Below are 10,641 nucleotides of genomic sequence, written 5' to 3'. Positions count from 1 at the left end.
GAAATGTGGCTGGGAGCGACAGTGGGCAAATACTGTTGGCTGGGTTTATATAGGCAGGTTCCGATGGCAGTTTGGGCCATCACTGGAAATGTGGCTGGGAGCGACAGTGGGCAAATACTGTTGGCTGGGTTTATATAGGCAGGTTCCGATGGCAGTTTGGGCCATCACTGGAAATGTAGCTGAGAGCGACAGTGGGCAAATAATGTTGGCTGGGTTTATATAGGCAGGTTCCGATGGCAGTGTGGGCCACCACTGGCAAAGTGACTGGGAGTAACAGTTGGCAAATACTGTTGGCTGGGTTTATATAGGCAGGTTCCAACGGCAGTGTGGGCCACCACTGGCAAAGTGGCTGGGAGTGACAGTTGGTGCATAATGCTGGCTGGGTTTATATGGACAGGTTCATATGGCAGTTTGGGCCATTACCGACAAAATTCTTAGGTGGGACAACAGGTTATTGTGCTGTGGCAAGTTGCTGATGAGTTGTCAGACTTACATACTCATACATGGACTGCTTCTAGTGGTGAAATCCACCACCAACAACAGTGTGTCACTTAGTTGTCTTAGAATAACTTCTTGTTGATGCTCTATCAAAGATACCTAGCCTTACATGACCATATTAGGGTGGCAGAATTCATAATCATTCACACTATGTCCCAGAGTGACAATAAGTTATCTTGTCATATCAAGTTGCTGGCATTTTGCAAGACTTAACATATTCTTGCATGGACTCGCAGAATCTACCACTACTGACAGTGAGCCCAGGTGTCATCACACTAAAGCACATTGCTATCATCTGGCAAAACACACATAGCCTTACATAGAGCATTTTACATATTACAAATATGGATAGGACATTCATAAATTGGATTAGGCTTTACGACTCGTACAACAATGTTAATATTAGAAATATTTAGATAGTGCTAGCAGGGACCCAATCTCAAAGAGCAGCCCGTTTCTCCCAAATTTTGGCTAAAGCACTGTTTTTGCTGACACCTCGCTGCAAAGAGGAGGAATTAGGAAAAATACGACTGTGACAGATATTAGCACGAGGTAGTTAGTGAGATGCGTCACGAACCGAGTCCACCACATCATTAAGTCTATTACTTCCTGGCTTTCTGTTAAGGTCATACTCTCATAGGGTCGGATCCGAAGGACTTCGGCCTCAGCTCGTACGCTGTGCCCCTTTCCCAAGTACTGTCCCTTATTTCAAAGTTAACAGTAACACATCTGAAGGTCCAGACGGGTCTTGTAGTATATCCGGATGTCTTCCGGATATCGGAAACATGTATAAGGCTAATCCGGACGTATCTGAACTAGAAACTAACAGAGTAAAGACTACCCAAAGGTAGAGCTGAGGATATAGACTATCGGAATCTATCCGAAGTCTCAGAGAGTGACAAGAGTAAGAAGGACTCAAGTCCGGAGGACAGAAAGAGGACAAACTAAGATGATATTCGAACTGAGGTACTACAGGACATATACACAAGTTTATATACTAAGAGGATAACGCAACGATAAGTAAGCAAAGGTCCGAAGGCTATGTACGAAGCATGTGCAAAGGTTATCAAACACTAGTCGGAAATGAAGCATAGGTTAACGGATCAGTAATAATACCGGTAATAAGTATAGCCGAAACAACGGGAAGAGGAAATACCGAATAGGCTGTGTTTAATATTAAATGAACAGGAAATGAAATAGGAAGCTTATCGGATATCAGATCAGAAGCGGATCTATGCATCGGACTGGACCGGATCTCAGGGTCCGAAGTCCGGAAGAGAAGCATGAATATATGGGATATGACACTTTCCTCAGGATCTTCCAATAGATCAAGGATGCTGTGGTAGAAGTTTTCGGAGTCGGTGACTGTATCGGTACGTGAAAATACGGACGATGAGCTTAATGAAAATCGAACCTGAAAGAAGATCAGTGTGATAGAAATACATGATCAAATTCAACCATACCTGCATGGCAATATATGCCAGAGACCCTTTCGTCACCGTCTTCATACTGTGGAGATAGGCATTACTGGAGTGCGTAGCTTTTGGCTCCTTATCCACAGAGCTCGGAGATGTGAAGACATGTTTGAAGCCCTACAAAGGAAAATTGTAGTCAAGCCGTTATCACTGACACTGAACTTACAAATATCAGTATTTCACTCCTCAGTAAACCCTTCCACGGATCCTCCGAATCATAGACATACCCAGCATACAAAAACATCGGCCATTGATCACTGCGAACTGTGGTTTCACCACTTTTGAGACTTTGCTTGGTTCTGGATGTTTATTACAGTCAGGTTATTAGGTTATCGAAAGATCGGGAGACTTACTCTGCATTCGACCAATCAAGCCCTGCAGGGCAGAGCAGTGCGCCAGTGACCTCATGATTAAATCCACAGTCAGACTTGATATTTTGGGCGAGTGGCAGTATGACTGCCTGTCCTCTCAGGACAAGCCACTCAAGGACTGCGGATTTAAGGGTCTTCATGTCGTCGCCTCGTGCACCAGAGGCTCCTTTACCCATCTGGTAGAACAATGACTATAATAGTATTGCAGTATAAGGAACCTACCAATTCCCCCACATGAGTGATATCCTCATCATCGCCATTCGTTAGATGATCCAGAAGACCAGGATATGATTCAACAAGTTCCATGAATACCCTATGTTCCCGTCAGACGCTAACAATAAAAGTGTGGTGAGGGTTGTAGGAATGTCAATGTCACAACAACACTCACTCTGCAGGATAATCCTCAATGGGTGTGTCTTGTAAGTCTTCAAGGCGCAGTATGCCCGAAGTCAGAAGAGCAGGGTAGTTACATAATGCGAAGACTGTCCGACCAAAATGTCGACCATGAAGAACTAGGGGATTTGATGATGTCCTGTTCAACAAGTCAGAAAGTCGAGGTTACACGACGTTGAAGACAACCTACGCCTTTTTACGCGGGCTCAAATGAAGCGCTGAATCCATACGCTTGCGTGAAGGATCACCAGCAACAGGCGAATCATTTTTGTTGTCACTCATACTACGCTAAAGGAATTAGGAATTAGACAGATAAAATACAAGCAGCAGAGAAGATGCCTTATATGCCCAGTCCCATTCTCAAACCGCTACTGATATCGTGTCAAAAACCGCGATTGATGTCGTAAGGACGACATGGACTGCGGGTTTGCAAAAAACAAAAACCACCATCGCCGCGTCATCAATATTTGATGAAGTATTATTACCACAGCTGAAAGTGCGGTCAAATGGGTCTCATTGTACGATGGTACATAAGTCACTGGCACTGTAACAACAAGTATCAATTCCACCATGTATGGCAAGGCAGGGATTGGACCTCAGACGTCTGACTCACCCTCTCGAAAACGTGTACGACAATGCATCCATAGTGTCACACTAAAGTAAGCATTGTTCAATATGAAGTATCAAGTCGATAAATAATACTTGCACCTTAAGCTTCCAACTTTCCTCGGCATGTGCGCTGGGGAGCTCTGGTGTAGAAAGTTCACAGATGGACACTGATTGCATGTGAGCAGTGTGTTAGACTCTGGAACAACTCAGACAATACTTACCGTGCAGGCAATTTCATCAAAACATTCAATCTCTCCATAAAGGGACACAGACCATTGGTGAGATTTAACATTCATATACCGGAAACTGTACGACAAGTCTGAAAAAATCTTCACTCAGTCGAGGATGGACGATCAACAAGCAAATTAGAATCTGAGCTGCATCAAGTTAAGGAACAACTAAGAAATGCCGAAAATAGTGCTGTGTACCTTTCAGATAGGGTGGCAATGTACAGGTATAGATGGCTTGAAGAATACTACCACGCCGAGAATCTGGTTCGCTATATGCCTCCTGGCACCTATGTGCCTGACCTTCCTCAGATTGCAGATGGTGTCCCTTCTCCCAGTACCTCTTTCAATTTTTTAAAGTGGGATGAAGCAGATGAAGGCTCAGAACAGGTAGCGAGGGAGGACATTTCCTCTGAAGGAGTCGAAAAGGACTAGCTATTCATGAATCAATTCAGGTTAATTGTAACGTGTAGTTCTGCTACTATTGTGTCCACACGTCATGCTGTGTTGGTACGTGTTCATAAATAACTATGACACTATGTGATGTATGCTAAAATGTGCGATAATCATGGGCTGAGGGAGGTTGTCGGAAGCAGCAAACTTCCGAATCCTCCGCTACCCTGAGTGGTGTTCCGCCCAAACAGTAACACGAAAAATCTGGTCCATCAATATGAAAGTGGCTACAAAGACAGAAAGTCTGTTAGTTGCGTTCTGTATCTAAAGTGACATTCATACCCTTCAAATGGCTTGACCTAGTATGCTGAAAGGTCTGGCACTGCTGGGTGCTGCAAGATGCACGATGATATGATAGATCGAGCTGTCTTGATCACGTTCAGATAGACTATTCCACTGTTATGGTTCAATCAGTGAACCGAAGGTAAATTGGATAGTGCTATTTGCTACGTACGAATATCCCGGAAGATAGAAATCCATCTCGCTAGGTGTGCTGATGGTACTTAACAACACCACCAGTCCAAATGGTATAATTGTTGTTTGTTATATGGCCAAGAAGCAAGTGAAAGAGGATCTCACTGCGCCCAAAGGTTAGGGCAGTGTCTCTGGCCGTTGAAGTCCAGGGCAAGAAATTTTCTGGATAAACTCAATTTAGTATTGCGCAGTGGGATGGAGCAAAGTTATGAACCGATGGGATTGAGAGGGTAGTTGACCTTCTTCAGACTCGACCGGACTGAGTCACACTACTAGGAGTTGTCAATTCCAGTGCAATATTGCTGGGCATCTGGATGAATGAAAGTAAGTTAAGTTACTTAGAAAAGGTAGAACTTAGCAGCGTAAGCAAATAATCGCACTCACGGTGTGGGTGCTCAGTGGGCTCGAGTCCATAAGGCCAGGTGAAATTAGGCTTCTAGATAGGAAGGTAGTGTAGTCATAATGTCGGAAAAGAAGAACCATTTCGTGAAGACAGACAGTTGATATATGGTCTTACATTTTCAAACTCAGCTGGAGTTCAGTGTGCCACACGCTGAACTCCAGCTGAGTTTGAAAATGTAAGACCATATATCAACTGTCTGTCTTCACGAAATGAAGCTCCTTTCCTGACTGTTTCGTATGTTTAGTATATAAATCTAGTGTGAGGCTAGTTTCAGTGTATTAGTACCTTGAGTCTTTTGCAACACATCGTTCTGTGGCGGATGGGCGGGAGGTGCAATAATAATAGTTACCCCACTTAATATGTATGACAAAGTTCAATAGTGAGAATGCTGTCGGGCCAGGCTGGTAGTAGTGGATCTCCATTAATCCAATGTCCACAATTCCACCGTGATCATGAGTAAGCACCACATTATTGCAGAACCGTATAAATTCTGATCATGTATCTTGCCAGCTCGTCTTTCCGCTATCACCACCTCGATACGATACACTTAGTGATAGTTAGGATAGGAAACACAAAACTAGTATTCAAGTATGTACAGTTTGGGCTTGAAAGCTTGACTACCGAAATGATATTGATCGTGTACAATACAGATAGACATAGTATGGCGAAGCATGCTGCATCCACCGATAATCAATGTGCCCCGAAGCGCGTCAGAATTAATGAAGGTGAGTCTCAATACCTTGACAATATTAACGATATTACTCATGAGCTTGTCCCTACAATACAGGGACTTGTCTGGCAGCGTCGTCACCCAAGGCAGATGAAGGTGCCTGGCGCATTCTGGAAACATTCCTTATGACTGACACCACATACCCTCAGACAGAAGAGGCATTTGTATCATATCTGGGTGATCGGTACTCAGCGGAGGACTGGAAGGATGCGCTAGCCGCGTTATTCTCTGGTGACGGCGATGATATGATTGTGTTAGCAAATCTTTGCGCCCTTAAGGCTGTTTACATATGCCAGGCCTCTACAATGTCATCGAATATAACAAAGGCAGCTAAAACCTCACCCCTGGCTACATCTACACAGAAGAGGAATCGTTGATCGCATAGGCCATTCAATGTAGGTGCATTTCTGACTTATGATACTTATACTAAGCAACACATATAGCCCTACATCAACGATAGAGCAGAAGTAGATGATGATGATGATGACGATGATGATAAGGAGGAGGAGGAGGAGGAGGAGCATAGACTATTCAACGTATGTGAAATATTTATTATTGATGAGACTCTACTTAACAATCGTAGCGCTTCATTGATGACCAAGCAAGGAATTCCGACGAGGATGATGCTGAGGAGGATATAAATGGCTCCTCTGTGCAAGTGTCTAACATTATGTCTATGCCAGGTTCATCTGCCAAGAATAGGTTGGCCGCTGCGATCGATGATATCGTAGGGAAGTATCAAGAGAAACCAAGGTATTCTTCAAGGGGACACCTTCCTTACAAAGCTGCCTGGTCTCCCAGCACAGTTGAAAAAGGATGTATCTCCTTCAAGTTCACAGTACATCTATTTCTAATCCTGTATTATGTCACTCATCGCGTTACAAAAACTGCTACCCAATATATCGCTGAACACCTTCAAAGCAAAGGATTTTCTGTTACTGTGTCGACTTGGGTGCCAGGCCAACTCTATGTAGTCTCAGAGAGCCCCAAAACGATTTCAGCCCATCTTCCGCCCTCGCATAATCTCTTGGTGAGAGAATATCTCCGCATCTCAGAGGAGGAACGCGAAGCGGTGGAATGTTCGAATGTCAAACTTCCTAACCCGTTGTGGGTCAGGATCAAGCATGGCAAGTATAAGGACACCATAGCGTACGTGTTTGATTCCGAGGAATCCAATTCCTTTGTCAAGGTCCTGGTCCCTCCACGAGATTTTCCTTATCCCATGGCTAAGGGATCTGTCACACTACTGGACTCTTCTCGCCTTCCGAAGAACAACACAGTGACCGACATCACTCACGATGAGGAAGTTGTAGGATGCTCGTACAAAGGAGCAAAGTATTACAAGGGACTTCTACTGAAGGACTGTCACTGTTATCACTTAGAATGTGTGGCCTCCCCCCACGTCAATGATATTCAACTGCATCTGCAGTCCGGGTGGGACACATCATTCATGAAGAGAACAATTATGGCGTTTTTGATGCAGTTCCTGCACGCAGGAGATGCAGTCAGGATTGTCAAAGGAGAAGTTCATTCAGAAACCAGCACGGTCTTGTCAATAGACCATGTACTTGGTTCCGCATGCGTAGAGCTCACCTTTGATGGAGATCAAGTCGAAATGGAAGTTCAACTGCAGGATCTGGAGCGGGTCTTCTGTATTGGGGACACAGTATGGGTTGTAGTGGGTGCGTACTTGGGCTTGGAAGGGCACGCCATTCAAATATCAGGTGATATATTTCACATTTGTCAAGATATCTCCAAGGAAGAGGTGGGTATCTAGTATGCACGCATCACTGTCTGCTAACCCTTGATATTCTATAGGTCCAAGTATCAAAGTACTACTTGGATCGTCATCCCATAAATCATACATTTCAACCACGACTCCCAACAATGCAGCAACATTATGAGCCTCCCCCTGACGAATCCATCCAAGTCAGAGACCCTATAGAAGTTCTCATGGGGGAGCACATAGGAAAATGCAGGATCGTGTCATGGTTTCCTGTGGGAGTGGTGCAGCTGTGGTTCCGAGATGCGAACCCAGTCTTCATTGAGGACGAAACTGAGTACTTGGGACCTCCAATTATTCAAGTTGCCACCACATTTGTTCGACGGACACACCTTTCCCAAACAATCACCTATACAAAAGAAAGGGGCTATGACATCAGGCCTGGAGATGTTGTTAGTGTCGCTATGGAATGAGGCTAAACGGTGTGATGCTAGCAACATCAGACTTGATATCACTATGTGATTTGCGAAAACGGTCGTACTTGATGTCGCCGCCACGAAGATGTACCACCCCTCCTCCAGACTGAGTTCCCTCCACTTCGTCTACTTCTATCTGCACAGATTCAAACAGCCTGTAGACATCCTGGGATGTCAACTCTCAGGATATCAATACTACTGATACCAATACTGCGGAGGGTCCTTTGTTAAGTGTCGACCCCAGTTCGTCGACACTCGACCCCTGGACTGTGGATGCACAAGACATCCAGGACAGTATCAATACCAGAGCTGAAAAAGTTCAAGACAATGGTAGGTCCTCGATGAAGGTATCATAATATGTTGCTAATTTGATTATAGGCCCTTTACCTTGGTTGATGTCTAGGGAATTTGCTTTGCAGTTCCTGACATATCATGCACTGTTGAAAGTCTCATTGAAGTTCAATGGAGGTGGAGGCAAGCTTCACAGACGATTTGTATCAACGGCCTGTCCTGACCCGTTCTGCGGTGCAAACGGACCCGCACCCGAGGGTTTTGTCGCAGTGTTTTGCGCATCAAGCAATAAGGGCGCTATGCTTCAACACTATCATATCCCCACCAGTGATCTGTGTCCAGCACCTCCACGCAGAAAGAATCAACTGTGCCTTATTCTGGACGGGGATTTTCGGGGTCAGATACGAACTGTCTCAAAGTGTAATGTTAAGCTCAGTACTGCTGAGCTTGTGATTGAGGGTTCGGATGCTCCTAGTATTAGCTTGCGTTTTGACCAGATATGTCTCGTGGAATGTTTCATGGTGCCATAGACTCTTCATATTTGTCAACCTCATTATTTAGGATAAAGCTAGATCTAGTTGAATACTTACACACATCTGTACATTGACTATGGCATAGTGATCAACAGTCTTTCGAGATCCATCTATGGAGTACTGGACTTTGTATTTTAATCATGTTTCTTTTGAACTACCGGTACAATGATCATTACCAAGGACGTCAAGATAAATATAATCTATGATACTTAAGTTCTCATTGACTGCCCGGTAGGGTTGATGGCAGCCGGTGGCTATTAATCCAGCCTGAGGTTGTCAAGAGCACTATGGTTGGGATGCTTGAGCTCAGATGAAGATAGCACCACAACTGCATACTTATTAAAACATTGAGCCAAACTCTACTAGGAAATTCTCCCTTCAATGAATGAACTGTCATTACCACTCTGCTATACACATAAAGCAGTATGGAGTAGTATAGTATGGACAAGGACATGCCCTCTGTCTGCTCTTCGACAATAATATCATATTGTATACTAATTGGCCTGTGCGGAAGGCAGAAGAAGCACGGAGATAACTGGTGCAAATGCGACTCCCTGCAGATGAGAGGGAGTCCTATGGAGATTTGCACTAGTAATACATGAACAGTGAGCCTATCCAAAACCTGCGAGCAAACATATCCCTCCGACACTGGCAAAAAACTAGTAATATATAATGACAAGAAAAGACCCAAGAGAAAGACATGAAGTCAAGTGTTACCCGACAAACAAGAATACATGTGGCTGCGTGACTGTAGCAGGTTAAACCAGCGCACATGTAGGCCTGTAAAGTAGAGGACGAGTCGCATTTAAGACTCGAAGTTCTGCGACAGACATGCAACCGCTTTTCGGCCAATTAGCTTCGTATAACTCACATTAAACCCAAATAATTGTTGCCAGATGTGTGGTAGGTAGCTATATTTTTGTTTTTGATGGCCAAGTGGTCTCAGCAACTATTGGTATGTGGTGGCGTCCGAGAGTTCGAAACCGCTTTTTCTCTTTATTTTGTTTATTATTTTGGCTATTTGACTTTCTGTTCCACCAGGCATCACTCGTATGCTTTTAAAACATATATAGTGACAAATTCATGTAATATATGAATTCCCGAAAAAGTTATAGGATCTATGTACATACATATACGGTCACTGGTTGTCAATTTGCCCTACACTCACATCCGCTTGTGGTGTGGTATTCCGGGTGGTGCCAGCAGATTTTGATTCAGAGTCAAGCTGTATATCAACACACTCTTTTCAATCTGTTCCATTTTTCACTTAACCACCATATCTCTGTACATACTATACCTGTAGTTGTTACAAACTAGGATAGTTCTAACAACAGAGACTTGACAGAGTCTTTCGACTGTTGAGATTCATAGAGTCCTTCAGAAAAGAAGGGGTTCTATAAGACTTAGTCGAAGGAGTGCTTCAACTAAGAATGCTAGTTCAGACAACTTAAGATTGGAGGTCTTAAGCAAAGGAAGTTCTGGTAAAACCTAGTAAGATTCAAGTGAAGTTCTACAAAGCTAATACACGTGCTTAAATAAGTCAATATGCGCGCACAGACCAAGGTAGTCGTGAGATATAAGTACATGATCCAAGAAAGGTAAGTGATCATAGATGGAAGGCATGTTATTGAACAAAGAGAACAACGAAGCAGGAGAAAAGTGTTATTGTAACATTACCCCCCTACTAGGCATAAAGTCACCGACTTTAATCATCTAAGTTAGCATAATAAATGGGGTCATCAGAATAGTCCAAGTTGTCAGAACCTCCCTTCAACTGTTCAGCAAGATAGAGAGCCTCTTCCTCCTGACACTGTGCGATGTATCGCTCGTCTCTGGTATTCTCCCAGAGGGCTAGTGTGGTATAAAATCCTTCATCTTTCCAGGTTAAGGTAGTAGGCGCGCTGCCTGTATACCTAGGACAGTAGAATGAAAGATGTCCAGGACTTAACTCTCTGCATACTCTGCAGTAGTAATCTGGGCAATGT

At 44.0% G+C, this 10,641-nt stretch overlaps 3 protein-coding genes across 3 annotated transcripts; 2 read left to right on the top strand and 1 right to left on the bottom strand.

Annotated features, from left to right (window-relative positions):
• Positions 1 to 937: 937 nt before the first annotated feature.
• On the bottom strand, positions 938 to 2,965 carry F5891DRAFT_965120 (uncharacterized protein; the record flags this gene model as incomplete). Its single annotated transcript, XM_041376139.1, has 9 exons — positions 938 to 1,028; positions 1,076 to 1,115; positions 1,804 to 1,912; positions 1,962 to 2,090; positions 2,140 to 2,272; positions 2,327 to 2,520; positions 2,567 to 2,657; positions 2,733 to 2,876; positions 2,928 to 2,965. The coding sequence occupies 9 exons, from the start codon at positions 2,963 to 2,965 to the stop codon at positions 938 to 940; spliced, it is 969 nt and encodes a 322-aa protein (XP_041217646.1).
• Positions 2,966 to 3,307: 342 nt separating this feature from the next.
• Positions 3,308 to 4,008, top strand: F5891DRAFT_1198372 (uncharacterized protein; the record flags this gene model as incomplete). Its single annotated transcript, XM_041368623.1, has 4 exons — positions 3,308 to 3,396; positions 3,452 to 3,523; positions 3,575 to 3,624; positions 3,686 to 4,008. The coding sequence occupies 4 exons, from the start codon at positions 3,308 to 3,310 to the stop codon at positions 4,006 to 4,008; spliced, it is 534 nt and encodes a 177-aa protein (XP_041217645.1).
• A 1,556-nt stretch (positions 4,009 to 5,564) lies between these two features.
• Positions 5,565 to 8,653, top strand: F5891DRAFT_1198371 (uncharacterized protein; the record flags this gene model as incomplete). Its single annotated transcript, XM_041368622.1, has 8 exons — positions 5,565 to 5,628; positions 5,691 to 5,886; positions 6,019 to 6,028; positions 6,077 to 6,169; positions 6,217 to 7,398; positions 7,452 to 7,808; positions 7,994 to 8,162; positions 8,211 to 8,653. 8 exons carry the CDS (start codon positions 5,565 to 5,567, stop codon positions 8,651 to 8,653), a joined length of 2,514 nt encoding a protein of 837 aa, XP_041217644.1.
• Between the last annotated feature and the right edge of the window lie 1,988 nt (positions 8,654 to 10,641).

Source organism: Suillus fuscotomentosus (genome assembly GCF_016647785.1).
Source record: "Suillus fuscotomentosus strain FC203 chromosome Unknown F5891scaffold_149, whole genome shotgun sequence".
In the NCBI taxonomy this organism is placed as follows: Eukaryota; Fungi; Basidiomycota; class Agaricomycetes; order Boletales; family Suillaceae; genus Suillus; species Suillus fuscotomentosus.
Note: the sequence above shows the minus strand (reverse complement) of the source record. Positions and strands in the feature narration are given on the sequence as shown.